The sequence below is a fragment of the Oncorhynchus keta genome, chromosome 15 (assembly GCF_023373465.1).
Source record: "Oncorhynchus keta strain PuntledgeMale-10-30-2019 chromosome 15, Oket_V2, whole genome shotgun sequence".
NCBI lineage: Eukaryota > Metazoa > Chordata > Actinopteri > Salmoniformes > Salmonidae > Oncorhynchus > Oncorhynchus keta.
Genome location: NC_068435.1, coordinates 10,620,442 through 10,644,520, shown reverse-complemented (window position 1 = coordinate 10,644,520; position 24,079 = coordinate 10,620,442). Strand labels below are relative to the sequence as shown.

The 24,079-nt window shown below is 45.0% G+C and overlaps 2 protein-coding genes across 24 annotated transcripts in view; both read right to left on the bottom strand.

Annotated features, from left to right (window-relative positions):
- The window catches only part of LOC118377406 (sodium/potassium-transporting ATPase subunit beta-3-like), a 29,363-nt gene extending 23,133 nt beyond the window's left edge, over nt 1-6,230 (bottom strand). Inside the window, exon 1 of the mRNA XM_052463354.1 lies at nt 5,756-6,230. Coding sequence (XP_052319314.1) covers nt 5,756-5,873 — 118 coding nt within the window. The 5' untranslated portion in view covers nt 5,874-6,230. The remainder of the gene's footprint in view (nt 1-5,755) is intronic.
- Nucleotides 6,231-11,899: 5,669 nt separating this feature from the next.
- Nucleotides 11,900-24,079, bottom strand: part of gk5 (glycerol kinase 5) — a 29,106-nt gene continuing 16,926 nt past the window's right edge. The window contains exons 14-20 of one of the 23 annotated variants that reach the window (XM_052463332.1): nt 23,017-23,076; nt 20,231-20,364; nt 15,081-15,964; nt 14,857-15,024; nt 14,745-14,800; nt 14,577-14,688; nt 11,900-14,520 (exon numbers count right to left, since the gene is read on the bottom strand). In XM_052463332.1, coding sequence (XP_052319292.1) covers nt 15,792-15,964; nt 20,231-20,364; nt 23,017-23,076 — 367 coding nt within the window. In that variant the 3' untranslated portion in view covers nt 11,900-14,520; nt 14,577-14,688; nt 14,745-14,800; nt 14,857-15,024; nt 15,081-15,791. The other 22 variants (XM_052463338.1, XM_052463336.1, XM_052463330.1 and 19 more) reach the window with 22 other exon arrangements.

Here is a 24,079-nt window from a genome sequence, read left to right as displayed (position 1 = left end):
TAATGTGTTTTAGTCATTCATCCTTATTAATGTGTTTTAGTCATTCATCCTTATTAATGTGTTTTACATCATTCATCCTAATTAATGTGTTTTAGTCATTCATCCTTATTAATGTGTTTTACATCATTTATCCCAATTAATGTGTTTTACATCATTCATCCTTATTAATGTGTTTTAGTCATTCATCCTAATTAATGTGTTTTAGTCATTCATCCTAATTAATGTGTTTTACATCATTCATCCTAATTAATGTGTTTTACATCATTCATCCTAATTAATGGGTTTTAGTCATTCATCCTAATTAATGTGTTTTACATCATTCATCCTTATTAATGTGTTTTACATCATTCATCCTTATTAATGGGTTTTAGCCATTCATCCTTATTAATGTGTTTTAGTCATTCATCCTTATTAATGTGTTTTACATCATTCATCCTAATTAATGGGTTTTAGTCATTCATCCTTATTAATATGTTTTACATCATTCATCCTTAATAATGTGTTTTAGTCATTCATCCTTATTAATGTGTTTTAGTCATTCATCCTTATTAATGTGTTTTAGTCATTCATCCTTATTAATGTGTTTTAGTCATTCATCCATATTAATGTGTTTTACATCATTCATCCTAATTAATGTGTTTTAGTCATTCATCCTTATAATGTGTTTTAGTCATTCATCCTTATTAATGTGTTTTAGTCATTCATCCTTATTAATGTGTTTTACATCATTCATCCTTATTAATGTGTTTTACATCATTCATCCTTATTAATGGGTTTTAGTCATTCATCCTTATTAATATGTTTTACATCATTCATCCTTAATAATGTGTTTTAGTCATTCATCCTTATTAATGTGTTTTAGTCATTCATCCTTATTAATGTGTTTTAGTCATTCATCCTTATTAATGTGTTTTACATCATTCATCCTAATTAATGTGTTTTAGTCATTCATCCTAATTAATGTGTTTTACATCATTCATCCTTATTAATGTGTTTTAGTCATTCATTCTTATTAATGTGTTTTAGTCATTCATCCTTATTAATGTGTTTTAGTCATTCATCCTTATTAATGTGTTTTAGTAATTCATCCTAATTAATGTGTTTTAGATCATTCATCCTAATTAATGTGTTTTACATCATTCATCCTTATTAATGTGTTTTAGTCATTCATCCTAATTAATGGGTTTTAGTCATTCATCCTTATTAATATGTTTTACATCATTCATCCTTATTAATGTGTTTTACATCATTCATCCTTATTAATGTGTTTTAGTCATTCATCCTTATTAATGTGTTTTAGTCATTCATCCTTATTAATGTGTTTTAGTCATTCATCCTTATTAATGTGTTTTAGTCATTCATCCTTATTAATGTGTTTTAGTCATTCATCCTTATTAATGTGTTTTAGTCATTCATCCTTATTAATGTGTTTTACATCATTCATCCTAATTAATGTGTTTTACATCATTCATCCAAATTAATGGGTTTTAGTCATTCATCAAAGTAAACATTAGTAATTTAAATGAGGATGGCTTTCAATGTAAAGAACTGGATAAGTAAGCAAGGAGAGATGAGGAACAATTTCAAGCCTGAACATTATGTTGTGCAAATGTATGCATTTTGTTTTCTTATGATGATTGGCAGTATAATCAAAGATGACAGAACAGCCTAGCAATTTGATTGACAGATCCAAGTCTGAACCCTTATGAAATGACAGGGCTGCCCATGGGTGCTGGGAACTGGGAACCCGCATAAGCTTTATGCTGTGTTCACGTCATGTCAGGAACTCAGAAATACGCCCTTCCTACTGGGGCTAATACACATGAACGCCCCCCAACTCGTAATTACGACTAGGAAACGGGGGTATGATCTCTTGACCCCGGTCTATCCCACATGATGAACTTTGACATCAGGCACCACTGAAAAATGGCAAGGAAAATGACCGCGATTTCGGCTGTCAATGGTCAGAATGGTTCTTGCGTTCCCTCTCGAGCTCCTAGCACGTGAATACTCCAAGTCGTTCCTCCGAAGTAGACAAGTCGTTCTTCCGATCACTCTCACATGATGTGAATGCGGCACTACAAATAAATATCGATCCAGCCCATCCCCAATAATGAATAGATCATTCAAACCCTGCAGAAATGTTATATTTGTAATGTCTATTCATGTATATGAATGTTTATTGCTTAGCCAATATAATATTATATCGGGTGTAAGCATTTCATTGAACGAGGTGTACTATAACATTCACCTAGACCTACCATGCAAACAGACAGTCAGGTTGTTCACCACACTCGGTCTACAGTCTACACAGTCAGGTTGGCCACCACACTATGTCTAATCAAATCAAATCAAATTTATTTATATAGCCCTTCGTACATCAGCTGATATATCAAAGTGCTGTACAGAAACCCAGCCTAAAACCCCAAACAGCAAGCAATGCAGGTGTAGAAACACGGTGGCTAGGAAAAACTCCCTAGAAAGGCCAAAACCTAGGAAGAATCCTAGAGAGGAACCAGGCTATGTGGGGTGGCCAGTCCTCTTCTGGCTGTGCCGGGTAGAGATTATAACAGAACATGGCCAATATGTTCAAATGTTCATAAATGACCAGCATGGTCGAATAATAAGTGGGTCACCACAGTAGGTCTACAGTCTACACAGTCAGGTTGGTCACCACACTAGGTCTACAGTCTGTCTACACAGTCAGGTGGGTCACCACACTAGGTCTACAGTCTACACAGTCAGGTGGGTCACCACACTAGGTCTACAGTCTACACAGTCAGGTTGGTCACCACAGTAGGTCTACAGTCTACACAGTCAGGTGGGTCACCACACTAGGTCTACAGTCTACACAGTCAGGTTGGTCACCACACTAGGTCTACAGTCTACACAGTCAATGGGTCACCACACTAGGTCTACAGTCTGTCTACACAGTCAGGTTGGTCACCACAGTAGGTCTACAGTCTACACAGTCAGGTGGGTCACCACACTAGGTCTACAGTCTACACAGTCAGGTTGGTCACCACACTAGGTCTACAGTCTACACAGTCAGGTGGGTCACCACACTAGGTCTACAGTCTGTCTACACAGTCAGGTGGGTCACCACACTAGGTCTACAGTCTACACAGTCAGGTTGGTCACCACAGTAGGTCTACAGTCTACACAGTCAGGTGGGTCACCACACTAGGTCTACAGTCTACACAGTCAGGTTGGTCACCACACTAGGTCTCCAGTCTACACAGTCAATGGGTCACCACACTAGGTCTACAGTCTGTCTACACAGTCAGGTTGGTCACCACACTAGGTCCACAGTCTACACAGTCAGGTGGGTCACCACACTAGGTCTACAGTCTACACAGTCAGGTTGGTCACCACACTAGGTCTACAGTCTACACAGTCAGGTTGGTCACCACACTAGGTCTACAGTCTACACAGTCAGGTGGGTCACCACACTAGGTCTACAGTCTGTCTACACAGTCAGGTGGGTCACCACACTAGGTCTACAGTCTACACAGTCAGGTTGGTCACCACACTAGGTCTACAGTCTACACAGTCAGGTGGGTCACCACACTAGGTCTACAGTCTACACAGTCAGGTGGGTCACCACACTAGGTCTACAGTCTACACAGTCAGGTGGGTCACCACACTAGGTCTACAGTCTACACAGTCAGGTGGGTCACCACACTAGGTCTACAGTCTACACAGTCAGGTTGGTCACCACACTAGGTCTACAGTCTACACAGTCAGGTTGGTCACCACACTAGGTCTACAGTCTACACAGTCAGGTGGGTCACCACACTAGGTCTACAGTCTGTCTACACAGTCAGGTGAGTCACCACACTAGGTCTACAGTCTGTCTACACAGTCAGGTGGGTCACCACACTAGGTCTACAGTCTACACAGTCAGGTTGGTCACCACACTAGGTCTACAGTCTACACAGTCAGGTTGGTCACCACACTAGGTCTACAGTCTGTCTACACAGTCAGGTTGGTCACCACACTAGGTCTACAGTCTACACAGTAGCACTGCCAGCAGCATACCACCCTGCATACCACCCTGCATACCACCCTGCAGCATACCACCCTACATACCACCCTGCAGCATACCACTGCTGGCTTGCTTCTGAAGCTAAGCAAGGTTGGTCCTGGTCAGTCCCTTGATGGGAGACCAGATGCTGCTGGAAGTGGTGTTGGAGGGCCAGTAGGGGGCACTCTTTCCTCTTGTCTAAAAAATACCCCAGGGCAGTGATTGGGCACTGTGTAGGGTGCCGTCTTTCGGATGGGACGTTAAACGGGTGTCCTGACTCTGAAATCATTAAAGATCCCATGGCACTTATTGTAGGGGTGTTAACCCCGGTGTCCTGGCTAAATTCCCAATCTGGCCATCAAACCATCACGGTCACCTAATAATTCCCAGTTTACAATTGGCTCATTCATCTTCCTCCTCTCCCCTGTAACTATTCCCCAGGTTGTTGCTGCAAATGAGAACATGTTCTCAGTCAACTTACCTGGTAAAATAACAGATAAATAAATAAACAGACAGGTTGGTCACCACACTAGGTCTACAGTCTACATAGTCCCACCCCCCATCCAGCCACTGAAAAACCCTCTTCCACTCTCCTCCGACATGTTCCCATCATGCACCGGCAGGGAAAGCCAATTGACCTTGACAAGTATGCTAATGTGGGCAGCCATGCTGCCGTTGCAGTGGGAGGAGGAGTTCTGACAGCGTGAGAGAGGAGCATCCCACAGCACTGCACAGGGTCAATACTTGCTGCTAGCTACCATATATAGAGCAAGCTCGGCTCACCATCTTCAAAGAAACCAAAGACTACTGCTTTTCAAATTGAGGATATAAATTCCAGAAATGAGAAATCTACATGTTATTTCCATATGTTCTTTGTGTGTCGGTAGTGTATCTCATCTGTAACACAAGTGGAAGGTCTTCGCATAATCATGCTAGCTGGCTGTTAGATAGTCATAAACTGGTCTGTTCCAGGGAATTTACAGGCACACACACACACAGCCACACAGCCACACAGCCACACACACACACACACACACACACACACACACACACCACACACACACACACACACACACACACACACACACACACACACACACACACACACACACACACACACACACACACACACACACACACACACTCCACTGATGTACACTACAGAGCAGATATTTCTGATTTCTGAGAAGGGAACAATCATTTAAATTATGATCTTAAGAATTCATATAATTTGCTTATAGCTTATCATACTATTTTTTTTTTTTACCAAAGCCTACACTACGTAGACCCATCTTCTATCTCATATTTCAGTTGTAGCCTATAAGGCTACTTGTGGTCTCAATGGAAATACACTGAGTATTTGGCTGTAATTATTATTCATACAGGTGGGCTAGTCTCATTTATCGGTCTTGAGCTTATCAGAGCTGAAATGGACAAGCTGTCTCTCTCTCTCACACACACACACACACACACACACACACACACACACACACACACACACACACACACACACAGACCACACACATACATACATACAAAACCAACTAGACATAAATAGATTGTGATGATTGAGACCATGAATGCATAGGTGGATATTATATAATATTACTATCCGTTATTAGGCTATATGTGACAATATGCACATCAAAACTGAATAGCCTGCAATATGATAAATCATTTTTTTAAATGTGGTTTTCGACTGTGGGCTATGACTCCAGGTTTTCTTACCCCAGCTCTTCGCTGTGCGCCCACAAAACTCCCCGGTCCTTGGGTTGAAGATGGAGTCTTTCCAGTTTCCAGCATTCTCATCCTCTTTCGCCGTCGGTTTGACTTCGTTGCTTGCCATGGTGGAAATTTGTATTTTTCCTTATTAAAAATACGAGGAACAGCGGGCGATATGATGAGGCGAAATCAGGGATGTAGGCGGTATGTGATTGGATCAGTGGTTGGAATGGAGTCCAGCGGCAGAGTGAGGCAAGATTGCGCTTTGTTAAAAAATAAATAATTCAAAAGCGAAAAATCTGTGACGTTTTCTGCAACTAGCGTCAGCCTCGCTCCGCTACTCAATGCGGTACGGGTACGGTTACAATAGAAGAGTCTCTATAGAAGAACGGCTTGGACAGTGTAGCTTAGATTTGTAGACACTAACAAAAACGCTGGAATAAGGCGGCATTTATCCAGTTTTCCATTGCCCGGGAAAATGAGAGAATGGCGTACCTAACAAATGAGACGAAAACGGTACAGATGATGATGATGCCAATGATATTTAGACAGTAGACCTATGCTTCCTATACAGTACATAGGCTATTCATATGATTATGCTTGTGGTTGAAGTAGCTTAGCACACCTGAACATGCATTCATTTGGCTACAGATCAAAATGTTTGTGGTGTGTTGAGAATGAGCAACACATAGGGGATCAATCTACTATCGTGGGTGTGTGTGCGGGTGTGTGAGGACCCCCTAACACCACAATAGTTGAGACATACAGTACCAGTCAAAAGTTTGGACACACCTACACATTCAAGGGTTTTTCTTTATTTTTACTATTTTCTACATTGTAGACTAATAGTTAAGACATCGAAACTACTAAATACAACTTTTGGAATAATATAGTAACCAACAAAGTGTTAAACAAATCCAAATATATTTTAGATTTTAGATTCTTCAAAGTAGCCAAAGTAGCCACCCTTTGCCTTGATGACAACTCTTGGCATTTTCTTAACTCATCAGACCATAGGACAGATTTCCACCGGTCTAATGTCCATTGATCGTGTTTCTTGGTCCAAGCAAGTCTCTTCTTCTTATTGGTCCGTTAGTAGTGGTTTCTTTGCAGGAATTCGACCATTAAGGCCTGATTCACACAGTATTCACAGTATTTGCAGTATTCACGCAGCAAGTCGGTTAGGACATCTACTTTGTGCATGACACAAGTAATTTTTCCAACAATTGTTGACAGACAGATTATTTCACTTATAATTCACTGTATCACAATTCCAGTTGGTCAGAAATGTACACTAAGTTCACTGTGCCTGTAAACAGCTTGGAAAATTCCAGAAAATTATATCATAGCTTTAGAAACTTCTGAAAAGCTAATTGACATAATCTGAGCCAATTGGAGGTGTACCTGTTGATGTATTTCAAGGCCCACCTTCAAACTCAGTGCCTCTTTGCTTGACATCATGGGAAAATCAAAAGAAATCAGCCAATACCTCAGAAAAAAAATTGTAGACCTCCACAAGTCTGGTTCATCCTTGGGAGCAATTTCCAAACACCTGAAGGTACCACATTCATCTGTACAAACAATAGTACGGAAGTATAATCACCATGGGACCACGCAGCCGTCATACCGCTCAGGAAGGAGACGCGTTTTGTCTCCTAGAGATAAACGTACTTTGATATGAAAAGTGCAAATCAATCCTAGAACAACAGCAAAGGACCTTGTGAAGATTCTGGAGGAAATGGGTACAAAAGTATCTATATCCACAGTTAAACGAGTCCTATATCGACATAACCTGAAAGGCCTCTAAGCAAGGTAGAAGCCACTGCTCCAAAACCGCCATAAAAAAGCCAGACTACGGTTTGCAGCTGCACATGGAGACAAAGATCATACTTTTTGGAGAAATGTCCTCTGGTCTGATGAAACAAAAATGTAACTGTTTGGCCATAATGACCATCGTTCTGTTTGGAGGAAAAAGGGGGAGTCTTGCAAACCGAAGAACACCATCCCAACTGTGAAGAAAAGGGGTGGCAGCATCATGTTGTGGGGGTGTTTTGCTGCAGGAGGGACTGGTGCACTTCACAAAATAGATGGCATCATGAGGAAAGAAAATTATGTGGATATATTGAAGCAACATCTCAAGACATCAGACAGGAAGTTAAAGCTTGGTCGGAAATGGTTCTTCCAAATGGACAATGACCCCAAGCATAATTCCAACGTTGTGGCAAAATGGCTTAAGGACAACAAAGTCAAGGTATTGGAGTGGCCCTCACAAAGCCCTGACCTCATCCTATGGAACATTTGTGGGCATAACTGAAAAAGTGTGTGCGAGCAAGGAGACCTACAAATATGACTCAGTTACACCAGGTCTGTCAGGAGGAATGGGCCAAAATTCACCCAATTTATTGCGGGAATTTTTACTAGGATTAAATGTCAGGAATTGTGAAAAACTGAGTTTAAATGTATTTGGCTAAGGTGTATGTAAACGTCCGACTTCAACTGTATTTGGGCTGCAATTTCTGAGGTTGGTAACTCCAATAAACTTATCCTCTGCATCAGAGGTAACTCTGGGTCTTCCTTTCCTGTGGCTGTCCTCATGAGAGAAGGTTTCATCATAGCGCTTGATGTTTTTTTTCTTCTCATTGCTTATTTGAGCTGTTCTTGCCATATTATGGACTTGGTATTTTACCAAATACAGCTATCTTCTGTATACTCCCCCACCCTATGATAACACAACTGATTGGCTCAAACGCTTTAAGAAGGAAAGAAATTCCACAAATTAACTTTTAAAAAGTCACACCTGTTCATTTAAATGCATTCCAGGTGACTACCTCATGAAGCTGGCTGAGAGAATGCCAGGAGTGTGCAAAGCTGTTGTCAAGGCTCGCCTGGTTCACCAACTACTTTGCAGACAGAGTTCAGTGTGTCAAATTGGAGGGCATGTTGTCCAGACCTCTGGCAGTCTCTATGGGGGTACCACAGGGTTCAATTCTCGGGTCGACTCTTTTCTCTGTATATATCAATGATGTAGCTCTTGCTGCGGGCGATTCCCTGATCTACGCATACGACACCATTCTGTATACTTCTGGCCCTTCCTTAGGCACTGTGCTAACTAACCTCCAAACGAGCTTCAATGCCATACAACACTCCTTCCTTGGCCTCCAACTGCTCTTAAACACTAACAAAACCAAATGCATGCTTTTCAACCGTTCACTGCCCGCACCCGCTCGCCCGACTAGCATCACCACCCTGGACAGTTCCGACCTATAATATGTGGACAACTATAAATACCTAGTTGTCTGGTTAGACTGTAAACTCTCCTTACAGACTCATATTAAACATCTCCAATTCATAAACAAATCTAGAATCGGCTTTCTATTTCGCAACAAAGCCTCCTTCACTCACGCTGCCAAACTTACCCTAGTAAAACTGTCTATCCTACCGATCCTCGACTTCGGTGATGTCATCTACAAAATAGCTTCCAATACTCTACTCAGCAGACTGGATGCAGTCGATCACAGTGCCATCCGTTTTGTTACCAAATCACCTCGTACCACCTACCACTGCGACCTGTATGCTCTAATCGGCTGGCCCTCGCTACATATTCGTCACCAGACCCACTGGCTCCAGGTCACCTAAAAGTCTATGCTAGGTAAAGCTCCGCCTTATCTCAGTTTACTGGTCGCAATAACAACACCCACCCATAGCATACGTTCCAGCAGGTATATCTCACTGGTCATCCCCAAAGCCAACACCTCATTTGGCCGCATTTCCTTCCAGTTCTCTGCTGCCAGAGACAGGAACGAATTGCAAAAATCGCTGAAGTTGGAGACTTTTATTTCCCTCACCAACTTTAAACATCAACTATCTGAGCAGCTAGCCGATCGCTGCATCTGTACATAGTCCATCTGTAAATAGCCCACCCAATCTACCTACCTCATCCACGTAGTGTTTTTATTTTATTTACTTTTCTGCTCTTTTGCACACCAGTATCTCTACTTGCACATCATCATCTGCTCATTTATCACTCCAGTGTTAATCTGCTAAATTGTAATTATTCGCTCCTATGGCCTATTTATTTCCTACCTCCTCATGCCTTTTGCACACAATGTATCTAGACTTTCTTTTTTCTACTGTGTCATTGACTTGTTTATTGTGTTATTGGTTTGTTTATTGTTTACTCCATGTGTAACTCTGTGTTGTTGTCTGTGTCACACTGCTTTGCTTTATCTTGGCCAGGTCGCAGTTGTAAATGAGAACTTGTTCTCAACTGGCTTACCTGGTTAAATAAAAGGTGAAATAAAAAATAAAAATGAGACAGATATTTCACCAGATGTATAAATGTGAAGCATCTGCTTGGCGTTCGTGCGTAGTGCGAGGAAGCCCAGCCTGCCTGGTTAGATAAAGGTGGGGGGGAAAAAAACATTGGCTGGCTGGCTGGCTGGCTCTCTCTCTGTCTGTCTCTCATACTATGCTACTGTAGCCTACATACTATGCTACTGTAGCCTACATACTATGCTACTGTAGCCTACATACTATGCTACTGTGGACTACATACTATGCTACTGTAGCCTACATACTATGCTACTGTAGCCTACATACTATGCTACTGTAGCCTACATACTATGCTACTGTGGACTACATACTATGCTACTGTAGCCTACATACTATGCTACTGTAGCCTACATACTATGCTACTGTGGACTACATACTATGCTACTGTGGACTACATACTATGCTACTGTAGCCTACATACTATGCTACTGTAGCCTACATACTATGCTACTGTGGACTACATACTATGCTACTGTGGACTACATACTATGCTACTGTAGCCTACATACTATGCTACTGTAGCCTACATACTATGCTACTGTAGCCTACATACTATGCTACTGTAGCCTACATACTATGCTACTGTGGCCTACATACTATGCTACTGTGGCCTACATACTATGCTACTGTGGCCTACATACTATGCTACTGTAGCCTACATACTTAAATATTTGGTGCTTTAAACAATTGCCATTGAAATACAGAATAACTTAAATACAATGTAAGCAGGCTGAGTGAGAGAGAGAGAGAGCGAGAGGGAGGGGGAGAGGGAGAGATAAAGATAGCACAGAATCCTATCACAGTAGGATTTGTGGACCCAAGGGAGAGTGAAGTACAGCTATCGAACATAATTACCACCAAGGCCACACTCCAACCCGTGTGCGGGTGTGTTGATGTGCCCTTTAGCAAGGCACTTCATCTGCTACTGTTGATTTGGAAGTCGATGTGAAACAGGACAAATATCTGCAACCACCAAATTATTAGGGAAAGATAAGTCAGATGTACAACTGAATCTTCCACATTTGAACTGTGGCTTCTGCATTCAACTCATCCCCTCTTAATCGACATCCACGTCTTCAGCGCCCGGGGGAACAGTGGGGTTAACGACAGATTTTGACCTTGTCAGTTCGGGGATTTGATCCAGCAACCTTTCGGTTACTGGCCCAACACTCTAACCACTAGGTTACCTGCCGCTTCTCACTCAAGCACTCACACACTTAAGCGAATTGATTCTCTGGCACACAGAGTAAATATGTTTTGCCATATTGGGATTAGTGTATTGATTCATGGCCCAGGTCTCTGACTCGAACACATTTACCCTGCGACATCAACCCACAGGCAAAACAGGACCTGTGTGTATGTGTCAGCAAGAGGGAGATCATACACACTCACACTCCTCTCATTGTCTGCAGAGCCCTTCTCTGTGTGCCCAATTAGTCCCCCCCGCTCTCTCTCATACCAGCACAATGAGCAAGAATACAGTTAATTTTTTCTCTCAATTCATCCGTCCGTTGCCGTGGCAACAGTGACCGCATCACTGCCGCTGACGAGAGCCAATCATTAAAATGGCATCTGAGGGCTCTATTTCCCACAAGTCTCTGGGTGCAAGTGGTTTCCCATAAACCTCTGCTCTAAGCCAATTGACCAACTTTCTGTGGAACTGCCTTTCCCATGTTTTTAGGGGCTGACAGTCTCCTCTGGGAAGTGCATTTTCAATGTGTTCCATGCCAATGTTTAGCAGGACATCAACAAAAAAAGTTAAAGCAGAAAGAGACAGTGATTCAGCACAGGCTAGTAATTGACCACAAAGTACAATCATTTATATCATGTAAGATTTTAATGTTACTATTAACCGTGTAACCATTATTACACAACACTATTCTCCCAATTGTATCCACAGACAAATGGTTAACAATGTATAGACAAATCAAAAATGTTTCGTGCTTACAAGTAAGTACTTGGCAACTGTTTTAACAACAGTTATACATAAAGAGTAGGGTTTCAAATAGTCTTGTTCAAGTGTTAAAACATCAGCATCCTATTTGATAACATGTAATCTCCTTCATTTGATGTTCTTTGGGGGGGGTAGGCAGACAACAGAAATGGAGAGAGATGGATAGCAATACAATACAATACATTTGTAAAAATGTCACAAATATCCAATAGTACATTAGGGTATGGTGGCCCATAAGGGCCAGAATTAAGCAGCACGATCTCCATGTAGGCTGTTGGAAGCACTCAGTCCATTGAAATGGCAGAAACAGAGACAACAGATACTTTCTCTTAGTTCATAATAACACGGGGCTAAAGTAACACTGTGCAATATTCCTCTCCAATAACAGTTCAAGTCTTTCCAGTTCATGTAAACCACAATCACAATAATCAGTGTCTGTAAGAACATTAAACATACATAAAAATAAGAGTTTCTGATTCAAGCATGCAGGCAAATGAGGGTCGATACTCAAAAGTATTATATTAGGTCATTCTATCAAATCCTATAGTCTCCTTGTCACCTTTCCTTCGTTCATTACGCTGCTCTGAAAAAGTTCTGGATCAGTGAAAACAAGTGTCCCAGTGGCCTACCGCCGTACACAACCCTCGTATTAGTGCAGAGACAGAGGAGAGTAGACAAGGAGAGGAAGCCTTTTGAGAGCCAACAGTATATGCATCATATGTGTAGAATTGTCCATGGTGTTCCTGAACTCTGTTGAAAAGCAGTGACAAGCTCCCTCTCCTGGACACGGGGGGGAACTGCAATGAGGCACTTGACACGGTCTACCAACACTGACTGATTAAAAGATTGTGTGATAATTTACTTCATGCCTTCAGTATAATGCTTTAAATCTTGTTATAAGTATGCATGAGCCTTTATAGAGCCTTTACATGACATCCAATATGTTATTTCTCTCTATGTTTATTTATTTTATTGATTTATTCAACTAGGCAAGTCAGTTAAGAACAAATTCTTATTTACAATGACGGCCTCCCAACAAACAAAAAGGCTGGGGACGGACTGGGATTAAAAATATATATATTTTTAATATAAAAACAAATATAGGACAAAACACACATCACGACAAGTGAGACAACACTACATAAAAGAGAGACCTAAGACAACATAGCAAGGCAACAGCACATGACAACACAGTATGGTAGCAACACAACATGACAACAACATGGTAGCAACACAAAACACGGTACAAACATTATTGGGCACAGACAACAGCACAAAGAGCAAGAAGGTAGAGACAAGAATACATCACACAAATCAGCCACAACTGTCAGTAAGAGTGTCCATGATTGAGTCTTTGAATAAAGATAAATGAGAAGAAAAACTGTCTAGTTTGAGTGTTTGTTGCAGCCCGTTCCAGTCACTAGCTGCAGCAAACTGAAAAGAAGAACGACACATATTGCTTTATTTATTTATTTTACGAGAACAAATTCTTATTTACAAATACGGTCTAGGAACAGTGGGTTAACTGCCTTGTTCAGGGGCAGAACGACAGATTATTACCTCGTCAGATCATAGATTCGATCCAGCAACCTTTGGGTTACTGGCCCAACTCTAACCACTAGGCTACCTACCACTTTAAGGTCCAAGTAGGTTTTTATTCAGGGTCAGAACAGTTCAAATGCGTTTACATTCTAGAACTTGTCAGGCAGGTACTCAGATCCAGACTCGGAGAAGAAACTAACGTCAGCAGGCCTGGCGTAAGCGTTTGGCCAGAGCAAGGAGTCTGGGTAACCAACCAGGCAATAGAGATGGTACACCGTAGAGAGCAGTTACTGATGATTTCTGAGAAGGGACCATTCATTCAATTTATGACCATAAGAATTAATATAATTTGCTTATAGTTTTTTATTCCAATTTTTAAAAAGAAATATATATATATATGAAGGCCCACAGAAGGTGAGCCAATCTTGTATCTCATAAAACGTGTATTTATGGTCTCACTGGAAATACACAGAGTATTGGTCTCAATGGGAATCCATTGGTTCTAGCATGGGTGGATAGTAACCACCAGAGGTCACATGGTTTGGTTCAGTTTCCTCTTGTAGCTCATCTCCATTCTACATATTTGATCTATTCCAGTACTAGACACCTGGGTGGTGTCCATCAGACACAATGAAAACACTGGAACAGGGAGAGACTAGACACCTGGGTGGTGTCCATCAGACACAATGAAAACACTGGAACAGGGAGAGACTAGACACCTGGGTGGTGTCCATCAGACACAATGAAAACACTGGAACAGGGAGAGACTAGACACCTGGGTGGTGTCCATCAGACACAATGAAAACACTGGAACAGGGAGAGACTAGACACCTGGGTGGTGTCCATCAGACACAATGAAAACACTGGAACAGGGAGAGACTAGACACCTGGGTGGTGTCCATCAGACACAATGAAAACACTGGAACAGGGAGAGACTAGACACCTGGGTGGGGTCCATCAGACACAATGAAAACACTGGAACAGGGAGAGACTAGACACCTGGGTGGTGTCCATCAGACACAATGAAAACACTGGAACAGGGAGAGACTAGACACCTGGGTGGTGTCCATCAGACACAATGAAAACACTGGAACAGGGAGAGACTAGACACCTGGGTGGGGTCCATCAGACACAATGAAAACACTGGAACAGGGAGAGACTAGACACCTGGGTGGTGTCCATCAGACACAATGAAAACACTGGAACAGGGAGAGACTAGACACCTGGGTGGGGTCCATCAGACACAATGAAAACACTGGAACAGGGAGAGACTAGACACCTGGGTGGTGTCCATCAGACACAATGAAAACACTGGAACAGGGAGAGACTAGACACCTGGGTGGTGTCCATCAGACACAATGAAAACACTGGAACAGGGAGAGACTAGACACCTGGGTGGTGTCCATCAGACACAATGAAAACACTGGAACAGGGAGAGACTAGACACCTGGGTGGGGTCCATCAGACACAATGAAAACACTGGAACAGGGAGAGACTAGACACCTGGGTGGTGTCCATCAGACACAATGAAAACACTGGAACAGGGAGAGACTAGACACCTGGGTGGTGTCCATCAGACACAATGAAAACACTGGAACAGGGAGAGACTAGACACCTGGGTGGTGTCCATCAGACACAATGAAAACACTGGAACAGGGAGAGACTAGACACCTGGGTGGTGTCCATCAGACACAATGAAAACACTGGAACAGGGAGAGACTACTACGAGAAAGTCAGTTTAGTTCACGGTCGTGAAACGTTCAGAAAACGTTTTCCTCGTGTGCTGTAATGAGTTAGGTAAGGTTGTATGGGGTCAAAATAATCTTGATCGCCTGGCCAGGGCCTCAAGTCAAAAGGTCATAAGGTTCAGCAGCATTAGAGGTCCACTCGGTCCTAAAACCCAGTTCCAATATTTTTCAAATGCATTCTCCTTCGTCCTATCCTTCCTTACTTGACATAGTCACTAATATAACACAGTTGGATTATACTACATTTTACAGATCTAGTCATGTCAGACAAGCGTTTACTTCGAATAATACGATTTTTTTTTAAAATAAGTATTTTCCCCATCTGTCCAACCCATGGACAGAGAGATACTATTGAGAGGTCAGACATCATAGTGGCAGTCATTGGGCTTTGGTTAGCAGCACCAGAGGTCCCGTCTGTGCGTCCACCCAACTGTAAGCCTACGTCCGTCTCACTGTCCTACGAGCCTCATGGATTGCCGTACCAGTTCATGGAGCGTTTCAGCGCCTGTTCCCATCTCTGCAGAATGGGTGTGTACTCGCCCTCCGTGCCCCCATCACCCACTCTGTACAAATTCCGAGGTAGGAAGACTCGGTCAGTGCGCTGTAGTTTCTTCAGCTCCTCCTGACTCTTCCAGAAGCCTAGAGAGAGACAGAGAGAGAGGCAGCGAGAGAGAGAGAGGCAGCGAGAGAGAGAGAGAGAGGCAGCGAGAGAGAGAGGCAGCGAGAGAGAGAGAGAGAGAGGAGGCAGAGAGAGAGAGAGAGAGAGAGAGAGAGAGAGGCAGCGAGAGAGAGAGAGAGAGAGAGAGAGCAGAGAGAGAGAGAGAGAGAGAGAGAGAGAGAGAGAGAGAGAGAGAGAGAGAGAGGCAGCGAGAGAGAGAGAGAGAGAGAGGCAGCGAGAGAGAGAGAGAGGCAGCGAGAGAGAGAGAGAGAGGCAGCGAGAGGCAGCGAGAGAGAGAGAGAGAGGCAGAGAGAGAGAGAGAGAGAGAGGCAGCGAGAGAGAGAGAGAGAGAGAGGCAGGCAGAGAGAGAGAGAGAGAGAGGCAGCGAGAGAGAGAGAGAGAGAGGCAGCGAGAGAGAGAGAGAGAGAGGCAGCGAGAGAGAGAGAGAGAGAGGCAGAGAGAGAGAGAGAGAGAGGCAGCGAGAGAGAGAGAGAGAGAGGCAGCGAGAGAGAGAGAGAGAGAGGCAGCGAGAGAGAGAGAGAGAGAGGCAGCGAGAGAGAGAGAGAGAGAGAGGCAGCGAGAGAGAGAGAGAGAGAGAGGCAGCGAGAGAGAGAGAGAGAGGCAGCGAGAGAGAGAGAGAGAGAGGGAGAGAGAGAGAGAGAGAGGCAGCGAGAGAGAGAGAGAGAGAGGCAGCGAGAGAGAGAGAGAGAGAGAGAGAGGCAGAGAGAGAGGCAGCGAGAGAGAGAGAGGCAGCGAGAGAGAGAGAGGCAGCGAGAGAGAGAGAGGCAGCGAGAGAGAGAGAGGCAGCGAGAGAGAGAGAGAGAGAGAGAGAGAGAGAGGCAGCGAGAGAGAGAGAGGCAGCGAGAGAGAGAGAGGCAGCGAGAGAGAGAGAGGCAGCGAGAGAGAGAGAGGCAGCAAGAGAGAGAGAGGCAGCAAGAGAGGGAGAGGCAGCAAGAGAGGGAGGCAGCGAGAGAGGCAGCGAGAGAGAGAGAGGCAGCGAGAGAGAGGCAGCGAGAGAGGGAGAGAGAGAGAGCAGAGAGAGAGAGAGAGGCAGCGAGAGAGAGGCAGCGAGAGAGGGAGAGAGAGAGGCAGCGAGAGAGGCAGCGAGAGAGAGAGAGAGAGAGGCAGCGAGAGAGAGGCAGCGAGAGAGAGAGAGAGAGAGAGAGAGGCAGCGAGAGAGAGAGAGAGAGAGAGAGAGAGAGAGGCAGCGAGAGAGAGAGAGAGAGGAGCAGAGAGAGAGAGAGAGAGAGAGGCAGCGAGAGAGAGAGAGAGAGAGGCAGCGAGAGAGAGAGAGAGAGAGGCAGCGAGAGAGAGAGAGAGACAGCGAGAGAGAGAGAGAGACAGCGAGAGAGACAGCGAGAGAGAGAGAGACAGCGAGAGAGAGAGAGACAGCGAGAGAGAGAGAGACAGCGAGAGAGAGAGAGACAGCGAGAGAGAGAGACAGCGAGAGAGAGAGACAGCGAGAGAGAGAGAGGCAGCGAGAGAGAGAGAGGCAGCGAGAGAGAGAGAGACAGCGAGAGAGAGAGACAGCGAGAGAGAGAGACAGCGAGAGAGAGAGACAGCGAGAGAGAGAGAGAGAGAGAGGGGCAGAGGAGAGAGAGAGAGAGAGAGAGACAGCGAGAGAGACAGCGAGAGAGAGAGAGAGACAGCGAGAGAGACAGCGAGAGAGAGAGAGAGACAGCGAGAGAGAGAGAGAGACAGCGAGAGAGAGAGAGAGACAGCGAGAGAGAGAGAGACAGCGAGAGAGAGAGAGACAGCGAGAGAGAGAGAGACAGAGAGAGAGAGAGAGAGAGACAGAGAGAGAGAGAGGGGCAGCGAGAGAGAGAGAGGGGCAGCGAGAGAGAGAGGAGAGAGAGGGGCAGCGAGAGAGAGAGGAGAGAGAGGGGCAGCGAGAGAGAGAGGAGAGAGAGGGGCAGCGAGAGAGAGAGGCAGCGAGAGAGAGAGAGAGAGGCAGCGAGAGAGAGAGAGAGAGAGAGAGGGAGCGAGAGAGAGAGAGAGAGGCAGCGAGAGAGAGAGAGAGAGAGGCAGCGAGAGAGAGAGAGAGAGAGAGAGCAGCAGAGAGAGAGAGAGAGAGAGGCAGCGAGAGAGAGAGAGAGAGAGAGAGAGAGAGAGAGAGAGAGAGAGAGAGAGAGAGAGAGAGAGAGAGAGAGAGAGAGAGAGAGAGAGAGAGAGAGAGGCAGCGAGAGAGAGAGAGAGGCAGCGAGAGAGAGAGGGGCAGCGAGAGAGAGAGGGGCAGCGAGAGAGAGAGAGGCAGCGAGAGAGAGAGAGGCAGCGAGAGAGAGAGAGGCAGCGAGAGAGAGAGAGAGAGAGAGAGAGAGAGAGAGAGAGAGAGAGAGAGAGAGAGAGAGAGAGAGAGAGAGAGAGAGAGAGAGAGAGAGAGAGAGAGAGAGAGAGAGAGAGAGAGAGGCAGCGAGAGAGAGAGAGACAGGCAGCGAGAGAGAGAGAGACAGGCAGCGAGAGAGAGAGACAGGCAGCGAGAGAGAGAGAGACGCAGCGAGAGAGAGAGACGCAGCGAGAGAGAGAGACGCAGCGAGAGAGAGAGACGCAGCGAGAGAGAGAGACGCAGCGAGAGAGAGAGAGAGAGAGAGAGACAGGGTGAGATTAAGTTTCTGTTGCAGTGATTCTAGGTCCCAAGAAACAAAGGGATATTCTGTTGAATCCGAAAATTTATCTTGATGGTTGTACAGTCATCTCAAACTGTGAAGGGCCTCAGCGTTATTATGGATCCTGATCTCTCTTTTGACAAACATATCACGATGGTGTCAAGGACAGCTTTTTTCCATTTACGTAGTAACATTGCAAAAATCTGACATTTTCTGTCCAAAAATTAGGCAGAAAAATGTATCCATGCTTTTGTTACTTTTAGGCTAGTCTGCTGCAATGCTCTACTTTCCGGCTACCCGGATAAAGCACTAAATAAACTTCAGTTAGTGCTTAATACGGCTGCTAGAATCCTGACTAGAACCAAAAAATGTGATCATATTAGTCCAGTGCTAGCCTCTCTAAACTGGCTTCCTGTTAAGGCAAGGGCTGATTTCAAGGTTTTACTGTTAACCTACAAAGCATTACATGGGCTTGCTCCTACCCATCTTTCCAATTTGATCCTGCTGTACATACCTACACGTACGCTACGGTCACAAGACGCAGGTCTCCGAATTGTCCCTAGAATTTCTAAGCAAACAGCTAGAGGCAGGGCTTTCTCCTATAGAGCTCCATTTTTATGGAATGGTCTGCCTACCCATGTGAAAGATGCAGACTCAGTCTCAACCTTTAAGTCTTTATTGAAGACTCATCTCTTCAATAGGTCCTATGATTGAGTGTAGTCTGGCCCAGGAGTGTGAAGGTGAACGGAAAGGCACTGGAGCAACGACGCCCTTGCTGTCTCTGCCTGGCCGGTTCCCCTCTCTCCACTGGGATTCTCTGCCTCTAACCCTATTACAGGGGCTGAGTCACTGGCTTACTGGTGCTCTTTCATGCCGTCCCCTAGGAGGGGTGCGTCACTTGAGTTGGTTGAGTCACTGATGGGCTCTTCCTGTCTGGGTTGGAGCCCCCCTTTGGGTTGTGCCTTGGTGGAGATCTTTGTGGGCTATACTCGGCCTTGTCTCAGGATGGTGGGTTGGTGGTTGAAGATATCCTTCTAGTGGTGTGGGGGCTGTGCTTTGGCAAAGTGGGTGGAGTTATATCCTGCCCATTTGGCCCTGTCCGGGGGTGTCCTCGGAGTATCATTATGCTGCAGTAGTTTGTGTCGGGGGGCTAGGGTCAGTCTGTTATATCTGGAGTATTTCTCCTGTCTTATCAGGTGGCCTGTGTGAATTTAAGTATGCTCTCTCTAATTCTCTCTTTCGGAGGACCTGAGCCCTAGGACCATGCCTCAGGTCTACCTGGCATGATGACTCCTTGTTGTCCACCTGGCCATGCTGCTGCTCCAGTTTCAACTGTTCTGCCTGCTGCTATGGAACCCTGACATGTTCACTGTGATTACTATTATTTGACCATGCTGGTCATTTATGAACATTTGAACATCTTGGCCATGTTCTGCTATAATCTCCACCCGGCACAGCCAGAAGAGGACTGGCCACCCCTCATAGCCTGGTTCCTCTGTGTATGTGTGTGTATGTGTGTGTGTGCGTGTATGTGTGTGTGTGCGTGTGTATGTGTGTGTGTGTGTGTGTATGTGTGTGTGTGTGTGTGTGTGTGTGTGTGTGTGTGTGTGTGTGTGTGTGTGTGTGTGTGTGTGCGGGACGTACCAACTTCCAGTCCAGCAACGAAGGCTGCCCCCAGGCAGGACATTTCGTGTTGGGTCGGCCGAGCGACCTTCCTGCCAAACAGGTCCGCAGTCAGCTGCATGACAAAGTCATTGGTACAAATGCCACCGTCCGCCCTGCATACACACAAATAATAAATCAGACACACATGCACCTCAGAATATATAAATATATTTGCACACTCCTGTCTCACACACACAAATCATTGAGGATTCATGATTGATAGACATATATATAAATATAAAAATACAAAAGTATGTGGACACCCCTTCAAATTAGTATTTCAGCCACAGCCGTTGCTGACAGGTGTATAAAGTCGAGCACATAGCCATGCAATCTCCATAGACAAACATTGGCAATATAATGGCCTTCCTGAAGAGCTCAGTGACGTTCAACATGGCACCGTCATAGGATGCCTCCTTTCCAACAAGTCACTTCATCAAATTTCTGCCCTGTTAGAGCTGCCCCGGTCAACTGTAAGTACTGTTATTGTGAAGTGGAAACGTCTAGGAGCAACAACGGTTCAGCCGCGAAGTGGTAGGCCACACAAGCTCACAGAACGTTACCGCAGAGCGCTGAAGTGCGTAGCACGTAAAAATGGTCTGTTTTCGGTTGCAACACTCACTATCGAGTTCCAAACTGCCTCTGGAAGCAACGTCAGCACAAGAACTGTTAGTCGGGAGCTTCATGAAATGGATTTCCATGGCCGAGCAGCCACACACAAGCCTGAGATCACTATGCGCAATACCGAATGCTACCTGCCCCAATGTATAATGCCAACAGTACGGTTTGGTGGAGGAGCAATAAATGGATGTTTGTTTTTCATGGTTCGGGCCCCTTAGTTCCAGTGAAGGGAAATCTTAACACTACAGCATACAACATTCTAAACGTTTCTGTGCTTCCAACTATGTTTGGGGAAGGTCCTTTCCTGAGGTTTGTGTTTGGTTTTAGCCAGACATAAGGGGACACATCTCGTTCAAAAAGTGGACTCAAGTTTGCTAAAAAATTTAAAAAAAGCACCTGGAAGCACCATGTCTTGCTGGGTCATGCAGTAAGACACATGACGCAGTAAGACACGTGACGCAGTAAGACACGTGACGCAGCAAGACACGTGACGCAGCAAGACACGTGACGCAGCAAGACACGTGACGCAGCAAGACACGTGACGCAGCAAGACACGTGACGCAGCAAGACACGTGATGCAGTAAGACACGTGATGCAGTAAGACACGTGACGCAGCAAGACACATGACGCAGTAAGACACGTGATGCAGTAAGACACGTGACGCAGTAAGACACGTGACGCAGTAAGACACGTGACGCAGCAAGACACGTGACGCAGCAAGACAAGTGACGCAGTAAGACACGTGACGCAGTAAGACACGTGACGCAGCAAGACACGTGACGCAGCAAGACACGTGACGCAGCAAGACACGTGACGCAGCAAGACACGTGACGCAGCAAGACACGTGACGCAGCAAGACACGTGACGCAGCAAGACACGTGACGCAGTAAGACACGTGATGCAGTAAGACACGTGATGCAGTAAGACACGTGATGCAGTATGACACGTGATGCAGCAAGACAGATGATGCAGTAAGACACGTGATGCAGTAAGACACGTGATGCAGCAAGACAGATGATGCAGTAAGACACGTGACGCAGCAAGACAGATGATGCAGTAAGACACGTGATGCAGTAAGACACGTGATGCAGTAAGACACGTGACGCAGCAAGACAGATGACGCAGTAAGACACGTGATGCAGTAAGACACGTGATGCAGTAAGACACGTGACGCAGTAAGACACGTGACGCAGCAAGACACGTGACGCAGCAAGACAAGTGACGCAGTAAGACACGTGACGCAGTAAGACACGTGACGCAGCAAGACACGTGACGCAGCAAGACACGTGACGCAGCAAGACACGTGACGCAGTAAGACACGTGACGCAGCAAGACACGTGACGCAGTAAGACACGTGACGCAGTAAGACACGTGACGCAGTAAGACACGTGACGCAGTAAGACACGTGACGCAGCAAGACACGTGACGCAGTAAGACACGTGACGCAGTAAGACACGTGACGCAGTAAGACACGTGACGCAGTAAGACACGTGACGCAGTAAGACACGTGACGCAGTAAGACACGTGACGCAGTAAGACACGTGATGCAGCAAGACACGTGACGCAGTAAGACACGTGACGCAGTAAGACACGTGACGCAGTAAGACACGTGACGCAGTAAGACACGTGACGCAGTAAGACACGTGACGCAGTAAGACACGTGATGCAGCAAGACACGTGACGCAGTAAGACACGTGACGCAGCAAGACACATGATCCAAAGCACACAATCAAGCCTACGTGAAAATGGCTAAAAAGCCACACATTTGAAATTTTGGAACAGCCAAGTCAAAGTCCAGACCTAATTCCAATTGAGATGTTGTGGCAGGACTTGAAACGAGCAGTTCATGCTTGAAAACCCACAAATGTTGCTGAGCTAAAGCAGTTCTGCATGGAAGAGTGGGACAAAATTCCTCCATAAGCGACATGAGAGACTGATCAACAACTCCAGGAAGCGTTTGGTTGGAGTCATTGCAGCTAAAGGTGGAACAACTAGTTATTGAGTGAAAGGGGACAAATACTTTTTCACGCACTCTAGAGAGATCCGTAAAATCAGTAACAATCACCGATCAATACATCAACACAATCTAAAGAATGGTTTGAGATGATCTGAAACATATAGGGAGTACTCCACTGTAGGCCTACCTGATCTTCCTGATGGGAATGTGTGTTTCTCTAAGCATCGTCTCATAGAGCTGCTTGTTCCTACGAAATGGCACACACACAAACACAAACACACACACATCAGTGTATACCATCTTCAAATATACACGTGGACAGTTTATTATTAGGTACATCACCCAGTTCAGGAAAATGGATTGATCCTACAAAAGTGAGTCATGTGGCCGTGGCTTGCTATATAAAGCAGGCAGACGGGCATCGAGGCATTCAGTTACTGTTTGATTGAACGTTAGAATGGGTAAAATGAGTGACCTACTTTGAGAGTGGTATGATTGTCGTTGCCAGACTTTGAGACTTGTCCCGAAGCCACTCCTGCGTTGTCTTGGCTGTGTGGTTAGGATCATTGTCCTGTTGGTAGGTGAACCGTCGCCTTTTGGCAAACTCCAAGTGGGCTGTGATGTGTCTTTTACTCTACCATAAAGGCCTGATTGGTGCAAAGTTGCAGAGATGGTTGTCCTTCTGATAGTTTCTCCCATCTTCACAGAGGAACTCTGGAGCTCTTGTCAGAGTGACCATCGGGTTCCTGGTCACCTCCATGACCAAGGCCCTCCTCCCCCAATTGCTCAGTTTGGCCATGTGGCCAGCTCTAGGAAGAGTCTTGGTGGTTCCAAACTTCTTCCATTTAATATTGATGGAGGCCACTGTGTTCTTGGATCTTCAATGCTGCAGACATGTTTTGGTACCCTTCCACAGATCTGTGCCTCGACCCAGATCTGGAGCTCTCTGGAGAATTCCTTCGACCTCATGGCTTGGTTTTTGCTCGAACATGCACTGTCAACTGTGGGACTTTATATAGACAGGTGTGCCTTTCCAAATCATGTCCAATCAATTCAATTTAACAGGGTATGAATAATTATTTAAATAAGGTATTAAAATGTTTTTTATTTGTAATACATTTGCCAAAATTTCCAAAGAAAGTTTTTTTTTTGCTTTGTCCGTTTTGAGGTATTGTCTAGATTGCTGAGACAAATGTTGGACTTAATACATTTTTAGAACAAGGCTGTAACTTGACAAAATGTAGAAAAAG